This window comes from Budorcas taxicolor, chromosome 1 (genome assembly GCF_023091745.1).
Source record: "Budorcas taxicolor isolate Tak-1 chromosome 1, Takin1.1, whole genome shotgun sequence".
In the NCBI taxonomy this organism is placed as follows: domain Eukaryota; kingdom Metazoa; phylum Chordata; class Mammalia; order Artiodactyla; family Bovidae; genus Budorcas; species Budorcas taxicolor.
In genome coordinates, this window is record NC_068910.1 from 201,162,083 (window position 1) to 201,184,131 (window position 22,049).

General features: G+C 35.6%; 1 protein-coding gene across 1 annotated transcript in view; it reads right to left on the reverse strand.

Annotated features, from left to right (window-relative positions):
• DNAJC13 (DnaJ heat shock protein family (Hsp40) member C13) overlaps positions 1-22,049 on the reverse strand; it is a 157,620-nt gene that overhangs the window by 66,544 nt on the left and 69,027 nt on the right. Inside the window, exons 18-27 of the mRNA XM_052656719.1 lie at positions 20,127-20,202; positions 17,110-17,205; positions 16,221-16,364; positions 13,338-13,352; positions 12,706-12,788; positions 11,143-11,296; positions 7,014-7,117; positions 6,772-6,931; positions 5,486-5,548; positions 4,611-4,712 (exon numbers count right to left, since the gene is read on the reverse strand). Of these exons, the coding sequence (XP_052512679.1) occupies positions 4,611-4,712; positions 5,486-5,548; positions 6,772-6,931; positions 7,014-7,117; positions 11,143-11,296; positions 12,706-12,788; positions 13,338-13,352; positions 16,221-16,364; positions 17,110-17,205; positions 20,127-20,202 (997 nt within the window). The remainder of the gene's footprint in view (positions 1-4,610; positions 4,713-5,485; positions 5,549-6,771; positions 6,932-7,013; positions 7,118-11,142; positions 11,297-12,705; positions 12,789-13,337; positions 13,353-16,220; positions 16,365-17,109; positions 17,206-20,126; positions 20,203-22,049) is intronic.

Consider the following 22,049-nt stretch of genomic DNA (forward strand, 5'->3'; position numbering starts at 1 on the left):
TTCCAGTACTCTTGCCTGGAAAATCCCATGGATGGAGGAGCCTGGTAGGCTGCAGTCCATGGGGTCGCGAAGAGTCAGACTCGACTGAGGGACTTCACTTTCACTTTTCACTTTCAGGCACTGGAGAAGGAAACAGCAACCCACTCCAGTGTTCTTGCCTGGAGAATCCCAGGGACGGGGGAGCCTGGTGGGCTGCCGTATATGGGGCCGCACAGAATTGGACACGACTGAAGTGACTTAGCAGTAGCAGAAATCCATCTAAAATTTAAATTACCTGATTTTAAGAGTTGAGAATTAGATACTTAATAGTACTAAAATGCTACTTATTATGCATTTGAAGTGAACAGTTTCCTAAATTCACTTGGCAATCTAAGCTAAATTCAAAGACATCTATATGCCTGATTAGTAAGTGTTAGTCACTCCGTAGTGTTGGACTCTTTGCAAATCCATGGACTGTAGCCCACTAGGCTCCTCTGTCCATGGAATTCTCCAGACAAGAATACTGGAGTGGGTAACCATTACCTTCTCCAGGGGATGTTCCTGATCCACGGATCAAACCTGGGTCTCCTGCTTTGCAGGCAGCTTCTCTACCATCTGAGCCACCAAGGAAGCCCAGTAATAAATTATCAGGACACTAAAATTTTAGTAGTGAAGAACACTGTAAATAGTTACATACTCAAACACGGGCCATTAACCAAAAATACAATGCTTAAAATATTAAAGTTCTTTTGAGGGAAAAAATTTACAACTGAAAATTTCAATAAACACCTAAGGTCAAATAGTTAAACAGGAAGACTTTCAGTTTTTTTAAATAGTTACTTTCAATCTACTACCCTCATGACAGATAATTCTTTCAATTACATATACCATTGTTTATGAGAATCCAGGAAAAAATTTTTAGGTACTTAGTATATTTTATTAAAACATGATTTAAATACCCTCATTACTATCACCTTTCAGTTAGATTCACATAGAGGTATAGGAAAGTAGTTAAGAACATAGACTCTGGCTTCTAAGTCTGGCTCTGTCCATTATTAGGTATCTTGGAAAACATACTTAACCTCTCTGTTGTTCTTTTACCTCATCTGTAAAATGAGAGGGCTGTTATGGGATTTAGAGAGTTATTACATTTTGTGTACCAGAATAGTATCTTAGTTCAGTTCAGTTCAGTCGCTCAGTCATGTCCAACTCTTTGCGGCCCCATGAATTGCAACACACCAGGCCTCCCTGTCCATCACCAATTCACGGAGTTTACCCAAACTAATGTCCACTGAGTCGGTGATGCCATCCAACCATCTCATCCTCTCTCATCCCCTTCTCCTCCTGCCCCCAATCCCTCCCAGCATCAGGGTCTTTTCCAATGAGTCAACTCTTTGTATGAGGTGGCCAAAGTATTAGAGTTTCAGCTTCAACATCAGTCCTTGCAAAGAACACCCAGGACTGATCTCCTTGCAGTCCAAGGGACTCTCAAGAATCTTCTCCAACACCACAGTTCAAAAGCATCAGTTCTTCGACGCTCAGCTCTCTTCACGGTCCAACTCTCACATCCATACATGACAACTGGAAAACCATAGCCTTGACTAGACGGACCTTTGCTGGCAAAGTAATGTTTGCTTTTTAATATGCTATCTAGGCTGGTCATAACTTTCCTTCCAAGGAGTAAGCATCTTTTAATTTCATGGCCTCAATTACCATCTGCAGTGATTTTGGAGCCCCCCAAAATAAAGTCTGACACTGTTTCCACTGTTTCCCCATCTATTTCCCATGAAGTGATGGGACCAGCTGCCATGATCTTCGTTTTCTGAATGTTGAGCTTTAAGCCAACTTTTTCGCTCTCCTCTTTCACTTTCATCAAGAGGCTTTTGAGTTCCTCTTCACTTTCTGCCATAAGGGTGGTGTCATCTGCATACCTGAGGTTATTGATATTTCTCCCGGCAATCTTGATTCCAGCTTGTGCTTCTTCCAGCCCAGCATTTCTCATGATGTACTCTGCATAGAAGTTAAATAAGCAGGGTGACAATATACAGCCTTGACGTACTGCTTTTCCTAGTTGGAACCAGTCTGTTGTTCCATGTCCAGTTCTAACTGTTGCTTCCTGACTTCCATATAGGTTTCTCAAGAGGCAAGTAAGGTGGTCTGGTATTCCCATACATAGTAATTCAAGTGTTATAATTACTATTACTTGTTCCCAGTAATAGAAAATGCTATTTCTGCTTTATTGACTATGCCAAAGCCTTTGACTGTGTGATCACAATAAACTGTGGAAAATTCTGAAAGAGATGGGAATACCAGATCACCTGACCTGCCTCTTGAGAAACCTGTATGAAGGTCAGGAAGCAACAGTTAGAACTGGACATGGAACAACAGACTGGTTCCAAATAGGAAAAGGAGTACGTCAAGGCTGTATACTGTCATCCTGCTTATTTAACTTATTATATGCAGAGTACATCATGAGAAATGCTGGGCTGGAAGAAGCACAAGCTGGAATCAAAATTGCTGGGAAAAATATCAATAATATCAGATATGCAGATGACAACACCCTTATGGCAGAAAGTGAAGAAGAACTAAAGGGCCTCTTGATGAAAGTGAAAGAGGAGAGTGAAAAAGTTGGCTTAAAGCTCAACATTCAGAAAACGAAGATTATGGCAGCTGGTCCCATCACTTCATGGGAAATAGATGGGGAAACAGTGGAAACAGTGTCAGACTTTGTTTTGGGGGGCTCCAAATACACTGCAGATGGTGATTGCAGCCATGAAATTAAAAGACGCTCACTCCTTGGAAGGAAAGTTATGACCAATCTAGATAGCATATTAAAAAGCAGAGACATTACTTTGTCAAGAAAGGTCCGTCTGGTCAAGGCTATGGTTTTTCCAGTCGTCATGTATGGATGTGAGAGTTGGAATATAAAGAAAGCTGAGCGCTGAAGAATTGACACTTTTGAACTGTGGTGTTGGAGAAGACTCTTGAGAGTCCTTTGGACCACAGGGAATTCCAATCAGTCCATCCTAAAGGAGATCAGTCCTGGGTGTTCATTGGAAGGACTGACGCTGAAGCCGAAACTCCAATCCTTCTGGCCACCTGATGTGAAGAGTTGACTCACTGGAAAAGACCCTGATGCTGGGATGGATTGAGCGCAGGAGAAGGGATGACAGAGGATGAGATGATTGGATGGCATCACCGACTCGATGGACATGGGTTTGGGTGGACTCTGGGAGTTGGTGATGGACAGTGAGGCCTGGCATGCTGCGGTTCATGGAGTCGCAAAGAGTCGGACACAACTGAGTGACTGAACTGAACTGAATATTGAAATAGCATATTTGTATACAATTCTACCCACCTCCTCAAAGAAGAAGATTAAACAATAATTTAACATTAACACTAAAAATATCACCAATGAAATAAGTATGGATCCTTTCTCTAAGTTAGGTATGAGAAGAAGTCTTTCAGTTAAAGTGTAGTTTTGATGATATAGAGTTCTATTATTTTTCTGCTGACTAATCATCAGACAATGGTATTGAGTAATAGTTATATAATCATGGGTAATTACAACTGCAAGCCATAATGAAGACATGATTTGCCTAACAATAAAAAATAATTACATACAATTTAGGGGGGGTTCAAGCAGAGTGATATGGTAAGTGGCAGTGCATACATGCACATGTTTTCATCTGCTCAGGCAGTCTATGTCTTTTGCTTGGTGCATTTAATCCATTTACATAGAAAGTTAATTATCAATATGTATGATCCTATTATTTTCTTAGTTGTTTTGGGTTTACTTTCTGTAAGTAGGTCTTTTCCTTCTCTTGTTTCCTGCCTAGAGAAGTTTCTTTAGCATTTGTTGTAAAGCTGAATTCTCTTAACTTTTGGCTTGTCTAGAAAGCTTTTGATTCATCAAATCTGAAGGAGAGTCTTGCTGGGTAGAATATTCCACCCGCAAGGTTGCAGGTTCTTCCTTTTCATCACTTTAAATATATCATGCCATTCCCTTCTGGTTTGAAGAGTTTCTGCTGAGAAATCAGCTGATAGCCTGATGGGAGTCCTCTTGCATGTTCTCATTTTTCCCTTGTTGCTTTTAATATTTTACCTTTATCTTTAATTTTTGTCAGTTTGGTTACTGTGTGTCTTGTATGTTCCTCTTGGGTTTATCCTGACTGGGACTCTTTGTGCCTCCTGGACTTGGTTAACTATTTCCCTTCCCACGTTAGGTTAAGCGTAAGTTGCTCAGTCGTATCCTACTCTTCGTGACCCCATGGACTGTAGCCCAGCAGGCGACTCTGTCCATGGCATTCTCCTACCAAGAATACTTAAGTTGCTTGCCATTCCCTTCTCCAGGGACCAAACATAGGTCTCCCATACTGCAAGTGGATTCTTTACCCTTTGAGTCACCAGGGAAGCCCTCATGTTAGGGAAGTTTTCAGCTATTATCTTTTCAAATATTTTCTCAGGTCCTTTTCCTCTCTCTCTTCTCCTTCTGGGACCTCTGTAATGTGAATGCAGGTACTGGTTTAATGCTGTCCCCGATTCTTTTGATCTGAGGTCATGATTCTTTTTTATCCTAAATTCATATTCAAAGAAGGTTAAATTTATGAAATCTAGATAAGCATGCATACCTGCAGTGGTACTGTAGCTCGGCTTACATGGAGGTGTGCAAGGGTAAGCAAATCCACAAGGATTCTAATTCCATTTGAATCCATCAGGTCCTTAACATTTTTCTGAAACACAGAAACATGTTTATACAATTTAAAATCTTTCTCTCCAACAGATATGACTACCTAAAAGGTTCTCAAAGAAGAGAACCTTTTATGTGGAATATATGGAATATATATGTGGAATATGTGGAATCTCTTTGGAAAAACTAACGTATAAATGGTATTACTCAGTATTTTCAGAATTTTGTGTTCAAGGAGTATCAATTTAGATAAAAGTTAAAAAGGGAAAACAACATTACAGAGAGTTCACATAAAGAATTTTTACTTAAATATGTTCTGAGCAAAACAAAAATAAATTAAAGACTGGGTGGAATAAACTCTGGTTCTACAGTTATCCTCCATCTTTCCAGTATCTTTTTGTTAATAAATAGATTATTCTATAATTAGAAGTAGAATCTAGTATATTAAAGAATTTAATTCCAGTTTGTTTTTGTAAGCAAGATAAAAACTGGTAATTTCTTAGAAGTTAGGAAGAGATTATAATTGAAATTAAATTTTCATAGAACTTATTTCATTGATAAACATCTGTATTATTTACTAAAAATGAGAATGAAATTAAGCAAGTCAGTGTCAATTTCAAAAAAGAAAACAAAAAAAATGGACATTTGGCAAGAACTCTTCCCTTCAAGAGTTGAGTGCAGAGTTTCCTGATCTAAAAAGAAAAAATGAGACAAGAACCATGTCTTGCTAATTAATCCAAACTGTAATCATTTATCTTCTCTACATATGTGTGACTTAACTTGGAAACAGCAGCATATTTATGCAAAATACTGTACCTTATTAAGGATCAACTTGTTAAGGAAGAGGATCAACCTATCTCGTTCAAGTTTATCTGTACACTATTGAAATAAACAAGAATTTAGTCAGAAGTGAATAAATACAAACACAGATTAAGTCATTATCATCACTGGACAAAGCCAACCAACAGCCAAAAAGAAATAATGTCATCCTGTAAACAAAGAATATCAGAGAAGACTGCTTCAATGCCTTACAGTTTTTATAACTTTATAAAACATGTCTAATTTCTCTAGAAAAGCAGATACTTTAAGTCATAAACAGATTAATACATAGCCTTTAAGAATGCATATTAAAAACTGAAGTAAATGAAAAAATTGGCCGAAATGATACTCAAGTAAAAAAGAACTGATTAGTGCTATTTCACATAAATCACATAATCATGAACACAATAAGGAAAAATTTATCTGCCTAAAACACAAATGTTATGTCACAAGTACTCAGGTTCACTGGAATAAGAGTGAATTAGAATTCAATTGTGAAATCTGGTGTAACAGTGAAATTAAGAATTTTCATCTGGTTATTTCCTGAGTCTGTTCTCTGAACTTACTCAGAACCAGTTTTCTACCCCACAAAGCATGGCTGAGAGTTAAGGCAATTATAGCAAGCACCAATGACCATTTTAAAAACTGGTGAAATGATTCTAAGGCTGAAACACTGAAATTTAAATTGTTAAAAGGAATGCAAACACAAATAAAAGAATAAGATGTATAAACTGTCTAAGAGGTAAATTAAACAATGCTCAAATTTGAGCTGTATAATGGACGGATAGGTCAGTTTGTTCTTGTCTCACCTTGCTCAAATGTTAAACAAACTTTATTAAATTAAAAGAAAAACAACACTCCAAAACTATGCTAACTCAAGGTTCCCTTTCTAAAAGTTTTACTGTTTTTACATTTTGAAGCTTAGTATGCTAGCATCATTTAAGATTCTTCCAAAATGTCTATTTCAAAAGAATATTCAACTCTAAAAGTCACTATTTATTTTATACACCTGTCCAGTTCATCCACACTTAAAGACTGGCAAATAGGTCACTAAAATTCACAAGCAGCAACTAAAAAAAATAAACTGACATGGACAAATGCTAACCCGTTAGTTATTTTCCTGTTTTCCTAACTTATATTTAAGTAAGTACAATATAAACAACAGAAAAACTCAGGTAGAAAGTTCTGGCAGCAACGTGATCAAATAGCACTTTAGTTTTGAAAATTTAACATATACTCCAATGACATTATCAAATAGCATTTTCTTTTAAAGACATCCTTACCCTTTCTAACATTCCAATGATATATCTTGTATCTGTAAAAGGTCCTATTTCTTCATGACATCTGCCATAAACAATAGCAAGGGCTTGTAAACATAAACACTTCATGTTTACTTTTGGGGTGAGCAGGAAACGATGATAAAGTTCATTGAAAAATTCATACCTAGATTAAAAAAAAATTCACAATAGAATTACCCATGAGACTAACAGTGAAAACAAATATAATGATATGAAGAGTAGCTTACGATCGCTTAATTGATCCACTGTCTTCATTCTCATCTTCCTCCAATAGTAATCTCAGGTAATAATCTCCTATTTTGATCTCCTCTGCCAAGCACTCATATTTAACCTTTATTAATAAAAGCAAATTACATTATTATAGTTAACATTTTTAGAAATTTTCACACAATCACTTCTTAATTCTTCCTGTTCAGAGCTTTCTTTTCTTGATGAGTTAGTCTTTAACAAACAAACAAACAAAAAAATCATTTCTTAAACTATCTCATAATTTATTATTAATGTGACTTAGTAGTTCAGTTAAATGTTGACAGTCAGAATTCCACACTAGTTTTATGGATGTAAGGCTTTCAAATAAAAACTGTCAAGAGGACTATATAGTGTCCATGAAGATTTAAGGGAAGAAAATACCAAAATACCTTAAAGAGACAATCTGGCTACAACTAAGCAAAAAGTAAATGATCGCACACCACACACAGTTTGCCAAACTCATACATGGTACTTAGGGCCTTCTTCGATCTCCCAACACATCAACTATATTTTATAACATAGTACTCATTTTTATATAGTATTCATTCTCCCTATGTCCAGGTTACATATTGGAATTAATATGTGAGGGAGTAGCCTATGACCCAGAACTGGAGTTTGTCTCAGTGAAGATTTGCGAACAACTGTAAAAAGGAATTTCTTGACCAATTTATCAAAATCCTTTTACCAAAGCCTATGATGACTGTTTTCTAAAATTATAAACTATACAGTATAAAATATATGTATATCCATTTCATTTTTTCCCATAATTTCTGAGTTTCAATTTGTTCAACTCCATTTATTAAGAACATAAAGTATGCATTATGCACTGTACTAGTTATTAGGGATGTAGTATTAAACTAACAATTCTGTTCTTATGGAAGTAGCAGATAAAGAAATATATATATGATAGCTGGGTGATAGTATGTACTATGGAATGAAATAAAGCAAGGAGGGAGTGGAGAGACCGAATATGTGTGCATATGTGTGTGTGTTCACATGTGTATGAAGAAGGCTGTAATTTTAAACACAGTGGCCAGAGAAGGCCCACTCAGATGATGACATCTAGCAAATGACTTGAAAGAAATGAAACTCTCTGTAGAAAATAAGATTTTAAGCAAAGGGAACTGCAAGTAGAAAGACCCTGATTCAAGAATATGAATTTCATGTTTTCAGGGAAGCCAGAGTGGCCAGAGCCAACAGTGGGAGCATACTAGGAGATGAGATCAAAGAAACACTGCTTCGATTTAGGGGATATATATTTTGTTTTGTAAGTCATTTTAAAGATCCAGGCTTTTACAAATGTGAGTTGGGAACCTTTGGGAAGTACCAGAGTGCTTTCAGCAGAGAAGTGACAAGATCGACTTACACTATAACAAGATCATACTGCTAACCAAGTGGGTAACAGATTGTAGAGAGGCAATGGTGGAAGCGCAGAAATTGCTACAATCCCATAAAGAAAAGAGGGCTGGATTCTGGGTAAATTTTGAAGGTGCACTGAACAGAATTTGCTGACAAACTGAATTGCGGCATAAGAATAAAGATGATTTCAAGGGTTTTGACTAGAAAATAAGTAGTCATTATCTAAGATTAGAAAGACTGTATGTGAACTAGATTTGAGGGAAGAAGCAGAGCACAGTTTTAGAGCTAAGTTCTAGAAGTTTATCAGATATCCAATTCATAAGGCAAAAGTATGAAATCTAGGAAAGAAAGTCTAAGCATAAGATAAAAGTCTTAAAGCCATCATTGTGTGTATGTGTTAGCTGCTCAGTCGTGTCCGACACTTTGCAACCCTATGGACTCTAGCCCACCATGCTTCTCTGTCCATGGGATTCTCCATCAGTTCAGTTCAGTTCAGTCACTCAGTCATGTCTGACTCTTTGCGACCTCACGGACTGCAGCACACCAGGCTCCCTGTCCATCACCAACTCCAGAAGTTTGCTCAAACTCAAAGTCCATCCAGTTGGTGATGGCATCCAACCATCTCATCCTCTGTCATACCCTTCTTCTCCTGCCTTCAATTTTTCCCAGCATCAGGGTCTTTTCCAATGAGTCAGTTCTTCGCATCATGTGCTCAAAGTATTGGAGCTTCAGCATCAGTCTTTCCAATGAATATTCAGGATTGACTTCCTTTAGGACTGACTGGTTTGATCTCCTTGCAGTCCAAGGGACTCTCAAGAGTCTCCAACACCACAGTTCAAAAGCATCAGTTCTTCGGTGCTCAGCTTTCTTTATACTCCAACTCTCACATCCATACATGTCTACTGGAAAAACCACAGCTGTGACTAGACGACAGCGAAGTCTGCTTTTTTAATATGCTGTCTAGGTTTGTTATAGCTTTTCTTCCAAGGAGCAAGCATCTTTTAATTTCATGGCTCCTGTCACCATCTGCAGTGATTTTGGAGTCCAAGAAAATAAAGTCTCTGTTTCCACTGTTTCAGAATCTATTTTCCATGAAGTGATGGGACCAGATGCCATGATCTTAGATTTCTGAATGTTGAGTTTTAAGCCAACTTTTTCACTCTCCTCTTTCACTTTCACCAAGAGGCTCTTCACTTCTTTACTTTCTGTCCTAAGAGTGGTGTCATCTGCGTATCTGAGGTTATTGATATTTCTCCCAGCAATCTTGATTCCAGCTTGTGCTTCATCCAGTGATGTACTCTGCGTGTACTTTAAATAAGCAGGGTGACAATATACAGCCTTGACGTACTCCTTTCCCGATTTGGAAACAAATATCCATGTCATCCATCTACAAATATCCATGTCCAGTTCTAACTGTTGCTTCTTGACGTGCATACAGATTTCTCAGGAGGCAGGTAAAAAATGTTGTCATTCAGTCATGTCCGACTCTTTGCAGCCCTATGGACTACAGCCTGCCAAGCCCACCAGGCTCTTCCATCCATGGGATTTTCCAAGCAAGAATATTGAAGTGGGTTGCCATTTCCTTCTCCAGGGGATCTTCCCGACCCAGGGATCAAACCCAGGTCTCCCACACTGCAGGCGGTCTCTTTACCATCTGAGCTACCAAGGAAGCCACAGGCCAGCAAGGTGGTCTGCTATTTCCATCTCTCTTAAGAATTTTCGACAGTTTTTTGTGATCCACAGAGTCAAAGGCTTTGGTGCAGTCAATAAAGCAAAAGTAGATGTTTTTCTGGTACTCTCTTGCTTTTTCGATGATCCAACAGATGTTGGCAATTTGATCTCTGGTTACTCTGCCTTTTCTTAGCCCAGCTTGAACATCTGGAATTTCACAGTTCACGTACTGTTGAAGCCTGGCTTGGAGAATTTTGAGCATTACTTTGCTAAAGTAATTACTTTCTCCATCAGTAAATAACAACAACAACAAAAACCCATGAGAATGGATGAGAGTACTGAGTCAATAAATATAAATGAAAAAGAAGACCAAAAAGTGATCCTTCAGGGCCAATCAACATTTAGCCATTGAACAGTAAGGAAAAATGAGCAAAAGAGGCAGAATGGACAGTGAAGGAGAAAGTCCCCAAGAATACAGATTCCCAAAACCAAAGTAAAGAAAGGTTTTTCAAAGGGAAGGCGATGAGCAATAACAAATTATCAGTAAGTTTAAGAAAAGCAGTTGGGTTAAAGAGCAAAGTCAGCAGAGTCATGAACATGATCAAATTTACAGCTAAAATAAAAATTTAGACACACAAGAGACAATATACTACCACCATATTTCTTGTTCTTGTTTTGTCATTATTCACATCACTATTTTAATAGAGCAGCAAAAAGAAGGCCACATTCAGAATTAAAATAACAATAAAAGTCTACTGAACAAGGTACAAAAAATAAGAGGAACAGATATGTTTCAACAAAGAATCTAAAGGGAAAGAAAACAAGCAGAGCACAGATCTAGAATGCATAGGATCAAATTTATTAAAACTCTTACGTGGTTTTCAGGTACAAAACTCAGGTACTTAACAAATTTAATCTTTCATTTGTCTCAGGCAAAGTGAAAGTATTCCAATATTTCGTATATAAAATTGTAAGTGAAAGGTAGAGATATACATTAAGCAATTACAAATTTTTAAACTGCATAACTTCAAGCTAATACTTTTAAAAAATAAATACACTACAAAAATTAACATTTACCTCAAATTCATGATGGTTCCAGGAGATAACATTAGCACTACCAAGCTCTCTATCAATATTAAATGCTCTCATTTCAGATTCAAGACTATCTCTCAATTCTTCTCGTGTTTTGAAATTCCAAATTAAGTTTGACTTGGCATGGTCCTGACCAAACCTAGATATACATGTAATCAGAAAATAGTAGGAAACAATAAATAATTTTAAAAATCTACAAATATCCCTAACAATAACTTATAATAAGCAACAGGAGAATTTTAAACTTTAGCAAACATAAATAAAGAAAATAAAATCTCTGTGAAGTTAGTATACTAAAATATTAATAGTAAAATTTCAGTCACAGGTATATAAGTGCCCACTGCAAAATTCTTTTACCTTTTCTGTACATTTGAAAGTTTTCGTTATAAAATGATACAGAGGAAAAATGAAGCCAAACCATAAAACAAATCTGTATGGATTTCAAAACAAGGAACTGATATTTTAATTTTAATATTTATTGCTAATATAAATAAAGAAAAGAATTATAAACAGATATGACATTACAGGTTGGGGATAAGAATTTCTGGATAATTGAGTGTGGCAGTGTGTGGGACGAGCAACATTCCAGATTAGAACCTTACAAACTATCCAAGAAAAAATACTACTAATCTGCCAACCTCTGATGGATATTTTCAAAATACCTTTCTTTTATTCCTGGAATTATTTAACTATCATAATAAATTTGAATTCAAGTCTGAACTATGGGTGGGTGGGCTTCCTACCATTCACTTTTAACCTGCAATCCTCTTAAAAAGTCTGATACCAGAATTTCAAGGGAATTTTAGGGAGGGCAACACAACTGAGAAATTCCAGAGGAAGAAAACCAAGGAATATTTTTAAGACCATATTATAAACACACTACACTCATAAAATACTGTGGGAAGATTCTAAAGCACTTAATTTCCCCTATATAATCAATAGCAGCTTCCGGACTGAGTACTATGAATTATCTCAAAAAAGTTTTTGCAAACTCTGCCAAATGTTTCAAAGTCCTTCAATGTATGTCTAGCTGTGAGTATGTGGGGAGGGTGTTAAGATGGAGGGTGTTGGGATGAAACAGTGGATGGGGAGAGAGGCTACCATATTAAACAGGCTAGAAAAGTATATGAGGTCAGCTCCCTGGATGTCCATTTCCCACAAGTCTCTTTATGTTTTCATCATCCAGCTCTTTTAAGACTGTATTTCCAACAAGGCTTAAAGAAGTTACAGTTATATTTAAGCCACAATAAAGTGTTTTAAAGTAACCCTCTCTAAGCCTTAATAATTCTAAAGGTTCTTTTGGGTCATCAGACTACCAACACTCTATAAAAAGTCTTAATTTTATGAAAGCATCACTAATCATACCAATCTTTCTTTTTTAATCATACCAATCTTGACAGCTATAATTCTTGACCCTGATAGCATAAAAAATACCTATAGCATAAAGCAGTGCATTCAGGCAAAAACGAACAAACAAACAAAAAACTGTCATGATTTTTCTAAGACCAATGCTAAATTTAAAAACTGGAAAAGAGACCTAAAGTTTACCTATAATAGAAGAGATCCCAGTTTGCTTCTATTTTTATTCTTTGTCTTCTCTTTCGAAGAACTACTGGCTTTTGATTTATATTCTGGAAAAGAAAAAAATGTCATAGTGCTCAATCAGGAACTATTAAATAAGCTCAGTGAGAATATCATTATTTTGTAAGTGATGAGAAACATTTCCATTATCAAATTTTGGCAGAGACAAAATTAATGAGACGGAATCTATAAAATATAATATAGAATATGAGATTATATCACAATGTATTTATAATACTTTGTCAGCATATATTACTATAGTGTTGCTGAAATAGTTTCCATGTAGCCTGAAGTTATTGTTTTAAATCCAAATTTTGTTAATAACAGTCAAAAACAGGTGACTTATTTTAAACATTTACACGCAGTTAATATAAAAATCGTATCACAGCAAAACAATAAACACAAAAGATTAGAGGTTACTAAACTGCTACCAAAGCCAAGAGGAACAAGTATAAATTGAAATAGCTGATGGAGAAAACTAAGTCACTATATTCATACACATGTGAAGTACAACTTGAATTAATTTACTAAACCAAGAATATCTAAGACAACTTCACATACCAGGCAATTTCACACATGTAGCAGGGACTTAAACTCACCATACTGTTTCTGTCCTGATTAAAAGGGGGGAAATTTTTTTTTTAAATAAAAATTAGTGAGCCTATATCTCTACACTGTTTCTATTACACAAATTCCACAAGGATGACATCTGTATAAATTATCTTTAGGACTAAAGGCCAACCTACTTCTCTAAAGTCTATGAACCAAATTTTAGGCAGTCATAAATGTATCTGAGAATTATGGTCCCATTTCACAGAAAGGCACATACATAAGGTTTACAACTGGAGAGGAAGATTTCAAAGATTTTTTGGAAGTCTGAAGGTTAAGAATCTTTGTTCCAAGTAAAATATGGATATTTCAATCATGAAATACTAATCGTCAATGTGACAGAAGCTAAAAGTAGAAAGTAGCATAGACTAAAACACGAAAGTCAGTAACTTCATTAAGGAAGTGGCAAACCACATAAAATAAACCAATAAAACAGAGTAGATATCACAGAAAGAATAAAGGCAAAGTAGTAAATTTTAAAAAGTAAATGCTGTTTGAAATATAAAACATATTGACTAAAGAAATACTCCCTACAAATTTTAATTCTATGCATTATCATGAAAACTAATGTTAGGTGACTTGAATACAGTATATTAATAGCTCAAAATTTTAGTTTTAAGGACAAACCTTTCCTTAAAACCTCTAATTAAGTAATACTATCTTCCATTTCCCCTGCCCTCAGGACAAAAAGCTGGGAGTCTAGAATTATAAAAATGTAAACACTATGCAGAAAAACGACAACCAGCTCGTCATAAACTAAGTTGACTGATTTAGAGACTTGGGTTAAAAGCTCTAAGTGGCTAAACAAACCCCTAAACTGTAAACAGATTTACATAACATAAATAAGAAAAAATCAATTCTATACATTAGCCAAAGGTTATTATTAATCCAACACAGAACATCAGCTACAAATTGAACTGACTTCCTAAACATTCTAATTACATAAGAAATGCAGGTCATTTTAAGACTAAATAGTTAATCTGGACAATAATTAATTTTTAGACTTTAGTTGAAGCTCATTAATTAGATATTTTGATATTAATATTTCCATGAATAAAGAAGTCACAAAGATTATTCACTGTTTCATAAAGAAATTAATGTTGAAAACAGTACTCAGGGAGAAATAATTAGTTTACTACCACAATAATTTACTGACTAGCATATTAATATTTGGTGTCATTATTTGCTCAGCACCTTAGATAATATCTCATGTAAATGAAACCAACTGACTGATAAAACATTATTGAAAATAAAAATATTTCTTTTCCATCTGAATTCTTATCTTTAAATAATAGATGCAATTCACATTTCTAGCTAAAATAGCTTGTGTTCAATTTTATACTGGATAAATGTTACGTAAGAAATCTGATGCAAAAACTTATTTTCTGTATAATTACACCCAACAGCTTGAAACAACTATTACTTCAGCAATGGGTTTAACTACCTGAACCCAGAAGCTTGCTATTTTTAGTAACTGTGAAAATCGTTCATATGTAAAGCCTTACAAATTTTCAAATGCTATAGCAATATTATCATGACACGTATTGCCTTTTATATAAGTACTTTTAATACTAACTTCCTTGTACATCAAAGCAACCTCAAAGGACAGAGATAAGAGGTACTGCTATTCTGATTTAATGAAAGAGGAAAATAAAATTCTGAAAACCGTTAACTTACCATATGGGTTAATAAGTGACAGAACCAGGCTCAGATGTAGGTTAACCAATTCAAAGTTCAGTCTTTTTACTATCCTAGTCATTTGAAAGCCTATCTATTGATTCTTTATAATGATATGTCACTCATTCAAATTAACATTAACTCATTGTGCTCACGTTCTAAAGAACTGAATGTTGGTCTCAATTCCAGATAGACACATAAGACAATAATATTTCTGTTCTGGTGCACCTGATGCCTTATGTTTAGACATTCTGGAAATTCGTTAAGAAACCTATTTATTTTTAGAAACATATTATTTTCCTTGAATAAGAAAACAGCTACCATAAATAAAGAGATGGTTCAAGAGAAAGAATATAAATGTGGTCAACAAAATCCGAGATCAAGTCAACTTTTACATGAAACCTTAAACCATTTTCAACCACTGTACATTCCATCTTAGAAGGATGAACATTACTGGATGAGGTTCTCTAGCACATACTACATGCTGAAGAATGAAACAAACTGTTTCAGATCTGACCTTGATTTGAGGAACTAATAATGAAATTTAAGTACATACAGTAAATTTAACAATGTTAATCTTATTTTCAAAATACTTGTCTCAAAAAAGCTAAACAAGAAGGGCCATTTTATTTGAATAGTTAACAAAACAAAGTTCAGAGAAGGAAGGAAAAGGATATATGTGAAATTAGAAGTATGGAAACTGTTAAGTTATGCAAGAAAAATTGAGTGGAAAGTGAAAGTGAAAGTGGCGGTTGCTCAGTTATGTTTGACTCTTTGTGACCCCATGGACTAGAGCCTGCAAGGCTCCACTGTCATGGACCAGAGCCCACCAGACCCCTCTGTCCATGAATTCTTCAAGCAAGAATACTGAAGTGGGTTGCCATGCTCTTCTCCAGGGGATCTTGCCAACCCAGGGATTGAACCCAGGTCTCCCGCATTGCAGGCAGATTCTTTACCATCTGAGCCACCAGGGAAGCCCAAGAATGGAATTTTATGTCAAATGATTAAAATCCTAACCATTGATTCATGAAACTATGAATTAAGAAGAATTTATATAAAATACAATCAGAACTAGGTGACATTTCTTCAGGTGTTCCATCAGAAGTATCTGACTACCATCTCTATGAACAGTGACAACTGAAGTAACCTAGGATACATGGAAGTCTTAGAAGTTCAGAAGAAGACTTTATCTTTACCTCTTTTTGTGCAATGCCCATTCTATCCCTCCAGTGCATTAAGACAAGATCCACTTTTTCTTTGGCAAATTTTTCAACTTCTTTAGCAGCTTTTCCAGCTAGTCTTTGCCACTCTGGAACTTTATTAAATTTTCCATACTGATCCTATTAAATAATGTTGAATTCGATTACAGTCCTATATTTGTGAATTTATTTTAAAAATATAATTAGAGTGAGACACTATTTTACACGATTAAACACTCAGGAAAAAAAAAATGGAAAAACAGAAGTGAACATTTCCACAACATATTATATATTCTGTCCAAGAAATCTTAACTTTTCTATTTTTCAAAATGAATACTTTTAGAGGGATAGCAAGATATTAAGTGGGAGATGGGTGCAGACAGAGAAATGAGGTGAAGAAAGGAAACAAACACATTCTAATTGTTATATGACATCATTACAACAGCATATCTTGAAAGTTAAGTAATCACAAAGATAGCCAACAGTCATAATTAAGACTGCTTTGTAAAGGAATAAAAGCCCTACCTAGATTAATTTTTTCAGTGTTAGCCTCTTTCACCATTTATCAATTATATATTATGTATTAATATCACTTTATACATTTGAAACAAATTTTTTAAAAATCCATTATTTAATGTGCCTATATGCTGAGTTAGAGGAAAAAATACAAGATAATTACTATTCATAAAATTAGATTATGGTGACAACTGCTTAATTCTAAAGATTACAGAACTGTACACTAAAAATAGGTAAAATTTGGGGGATGTAAATTTTACTTCAGTAAAGCTGTTAATAGTAATAATTTAAAGGAACACTATTAATTAAGAATGTTTCACAAAAAAGTACTCCTTCATACTGAAAAAACACTTAGGACAAGGATATTTACCATTGCTATTTTCACATTATCTCTAACATGCATCCTATCAGTATCCTTCTCAGGAACTGGATCAGAGCTGTCCAAGTATGCCAGCAAGCCTGGGGGCTAAAAACAACAACAAAAAAAACAAGATATACAATCCATTTTCAAAACAACTGCACACACAAAATCTAGCCTTCAAATACCAAATAAATTAATACGATGACTTAGCTGGAATGGGCAAATTTAATTCAGACAATCACTGTATCTACTACTGTGGGCAAGAATCCCTTAGAAGCAATGGAGTAGCCCTAACAGTCAACAAAGAGTCCGAAATGCAGTACTTGGGTGCAATCTCAAAAACAAAAGAATGATCTCTGTTCGTTTCCAAGGCAAACCATTCAATATCACAGTTATCCCAGTATATGCCTCAAACACTAATGCTGAAAAAGCTGAATAGTTATATGAAGACCTACAAGACCTTCTAGACATAACACCAAAAAAAAGATGTCCTTTTCATCATAGAGGACTGATATGCAAAAGTAGGAAGTCAAGAGATCCCTGGAGTAACAGGTAAATTTGGTCTTGGAGTACACAAAGTACTCAGTGCATGGGTCACGGCCAACACCCTCTTCCAACAACACAGAGACGACTCTACACATGGACATAACCAGATGGTCAATACCAAAATCAGATTGATTACATTCTTTGTAGCCAAAGATGGAGAAACTCTATACAGTCAGCAAAAACAAGACCAGGAGCTGACTGTGGCTCAGATGAATTCCCTATTTGCAAAATTCAGACTTAAATTTAATAAAGCAGGGAAAACCACTCAGATTTGACCTAAATCAAATTTCTTATGATTATACAGTGGAAGTGAAAAATAGATTCAAGGGATTAGATCTGATAGACAGAGTGCCTGAAGAACTATGGATGGAGGTTCATGACACTGTACAGGAAGCAGTGATCAAAACCATCCCCAAGAAAAAGAAAAGCAAAAAGGCAAAATGGATGTCTGAGGAGGCCTCACAAACAGCTGAGAAAATAAAGGAAGGTAAAGGCGAAGGAGAAAAGGAAAGATACACCCATCTGAATGCAGAGTTCCAAAGAATAGCAAGAAGACAGAAGAAAGCCTTCCTCAGTGATCAATGAAAAGAAATAGAGGAAAACAACAGAATGGATATGACTAGAGATTTCTTCAAGAAAATTAGAGATAACAGGGGAATATTTCATGCAAAGATGGGCAATATAAAGGAAGGAATGGTATATGGACCTAATAGAAAAAGAAGATACTAAAAAGAGGTGGCAAGAATACAGAAAAGAACTATATAAAAAATGTCCTCATGACCCAGAGAACGACGATGGTATGACACTCACCTAGAGCCAGACATCCTGGAGTGTGAAGTCAAGTGGGCCTCAGGAAGCATTACTACAAACAAAGGTAGTGGAGGTGATGGAATTCCAGTTGAGCTATTTCATATCCTAAAAGGTGATGCTGTGAAAGTGCTGCACTCATTATGCCAGCAAATTTGGAAAACTCAGCAGTGGCCATAGGACTAGAAAAGATCAGTTTTCACTCCAATACCAAACAAAGGCAATGCCAAAGAAAGTTCAAACTACCACACAATTGCACTCATCTCACATGCTAGCAAAGTAATGCTCAAAATTCTCCAAGCCAGGCTTCAACAGTACATAAACTGTGAACTTCCAGATGGTCAAGCTTGATTTAGAAAAGGCAGAGGAACCAGAGATCAAATTGCTAACATCTGCTGGATCATAGGAAAAGTAAGGGAGTTCCGGAAAAACATCTACTTCTGCTTTACTGACTATGCCAAAATCTTTCACTGCGTGGATCACGACAAACTGCGGAAAATTCTTCAAGAGATGGGAATACCAGACCACCTGACTTGCCTCCCAAGAAATCTGTATGCAGGTCAAGAAGCAATAGCTAGAACTGGACATGGAACAACAGACTGGTTCCAAATTGGGAAAGGAGTATGTCAAGGCTATATACTGTCACCCTGCTTATTAAACTTATATGCAGAGTACATCATGCAAAATATGTCGGACTGGATGAAACACAAGCTGGAATCAAGACTGCCAGGAGAAATATCAATAACCTCAGATATGCAGATGACACCACCCTTAGGGCAGAAAGGGAAGAAGAACTGAAGCGTCTCTCAATGAAAGTGAAAAAGGAAAGCGAAAAAGTTGGCTTAAAACTCAGAAAACTAAGATCATGGCATCAGTCCCATCACTTCATGGCAAATAGACGGGGAAACAATGGAAACAATGAGAGACTTTATTTTCTTGGGCTTCAAAATTACTGCAGATGATGACTGCAGCCCTGAAATTAAAAGACACTTGCTCCTTAGGAGAAAAGTTATTACCAACCTAGACAGCATATTAATAAAGCAGAGACATTACTTTGCCAACAAAGGTCCATCTAGTCAGAGCTATGGTTTTTCCAGTAGTCATATATGGATGTGAGAGTTGGACTATAAAGAAAGATAAGCACCAAAGAATTGATGCTTTTGAACTGTGGTATTGGAGAAGACTCTTGAGAGTCCCGTGGACTGCAAGGAGATCCAACCAGCGAATCCTAAAGGAAATCAGTCCTAAATATTCATTGGAAGGACTGATGCTGAAGCTGAAACTCCAATACTTCGGCCACCTTATGCAAAGACCCTGATGCTGGGGAAGTTTGAAGGCAGGAGAAAGGGACAACAGAGGATGAGATGGTTGGAAGGCATCACCTTCTGGATGGACATGAGTTTAAGCAAGCTTTGGGTTTGGTGATGGAGAGGGAAGCCTGGCATGTCTCAGTCCATGGGGTTGCAAAGAGTTGGACACAACTGATCGACTGAACTGAACTGATGATTTAGCTACTGATGATAACATTTATTATATGATAACTCCTTTGATTAGTATATTACATTAAAAATAAACAATAAACTAAAAAAAAAAACAAACACCCAATTCTTAATCGTATAACTAACTTATCAATGAAATTTTATTGGGTAAGAATATATATTCAACTGACTTACCAAAATGCGTTTCAACAAGTTTGTTGCAGTTGCATTATCAGCTGTCCAGAGTCCGACTAAATGTCTACTTAGCTGTCTGAAAAAAGCAGACGTTGAGAAAGGTTTGCTGCTTTATCTCAGCTAGAACAAAAAGGAATTTTTAAGAACAACATATCATGTAAGAAATAAGACTACAGTTCAAAAAAAAATTCTACCTACTCAATACTCTGTAATAACCTATACGGGAAAATAATCTAAAAAAGAAGGGATATATATATAACAGTCATTCTGCTGTACATGGGGATCTAACACAACACCCTAAATCAACTATACTCCAATAAAAATTAAGGAGAAAATCATTCTGATGTTAAATACTAAAAATTAATATCTTAACTTGAGATATATGCGTTAGGGAAACAATTAGACTTGATAATATAAACAGTTTGTATTACAAGTCCTGCTATAGTGATCACATCATTCTGGAATTCTTTGGAATTCTGAACATGAACAAAAGTCAACTATGTTCTAATACATACTTCCTGGCAAGGTCAGAGATAGAAAATATTTTCAGTTTTGAAGTCTAAACAAAGATTTAAAAAGCACTTTTGAGCTAAAAGAATATTTTGATTCAAAGTGAAAATCTAAGATTCATGTTGAATCTAGGACTTAGTCATTTATTAATCTTAATCCCCATGATGATATCTGTTACCCAGACTAGAAGCTTCTCGTAAACAGGGAATATATTTTATTCACCAGAGACCCTTCTATGCTTTGGTAGGGATTCAACCGCCATTTGCAATAAGAATGAGGATGAATCCTGTGAGGGGAATGACCAAAGAACCACTTAAGGGCATATATGTTACACTACCACAAGAAAGCAGTTTAATAAGAAAACCCAAACTGTGCTTTGTTCTGCCACCAAAAGAACAAAAATCACTACTAAAACGGTTTATGTCTCTCTGGAAGCCTATTAACATACTGAAGTAATAACACACAATTTCCTTCACTGTCATTTGCTAAGTATCGTATCAATGACTCCTAAAAGATTTTAATTAGAGATAAGATAACATTTTATAGCAGCAATTTATAAAAGATAAAGCAATGCAAATGATAAATAGTATTTCTATTATAATTTGACAGTTTTTCAATATTGTTACTGATCACAGTAGGGAATGCAACTGATTGATTAAACTGATTGATTAATAACAAGTAAAACAAACAGGAAAGGGCTAACACAGGGGTTTAATGGAATAAGATATTACATAGTCTCTACTATGTAATATCTTAGCAAATATATAAGGCAGTACATCAAGGAAATAACCTTCTTTTTACATCTTTTTGTTTTCACAGGCAACACTGAAGACTATTTTTATGCCTAGTATTTTCACATAAGGGGTGCAGATAGCTTCTCATAATAGTAAAAACAGAAAACTACTGGCAGAGCAGCATACTACAGTAGGCAATAACCAAACATAGGTGATAAATAAATGAAATTTATATTTCTATAATAAAGTAAGCATAAGTCAGCAATTTACACTATTATTTTAAAAAGCCAAAAAGAACATGATTAAAATATTACATCAGGAATTATAAAGAAAAATTAAAAGAGCTGGAATTCATACAGCAGGGAATAAACAGATTTGTGTGTTTCCTCATATTTGAAGGATTTTTATAAAAAAGATGATTTACCTAAAGGAAAATTGTTTAACTGCAAGAGATTTACGATAGGCTTGATTAGGTAAGGCTGGCTAGATAATGAAGTTTTCTTTATTCTTAGAGTAACTAACTGACCAAAGTTATTTAAAAATCACTAGGTGGGTCATCTACATACAAGATAGCCAGGAGGAAATGTAAGGAGAAATGCCCTGGGGACATGTGGTTCTAGTTTTGTAAGCCACAAAGCACTCTTTTCCATGTTCCAGTCCCATGACTATGCGGTGTAGA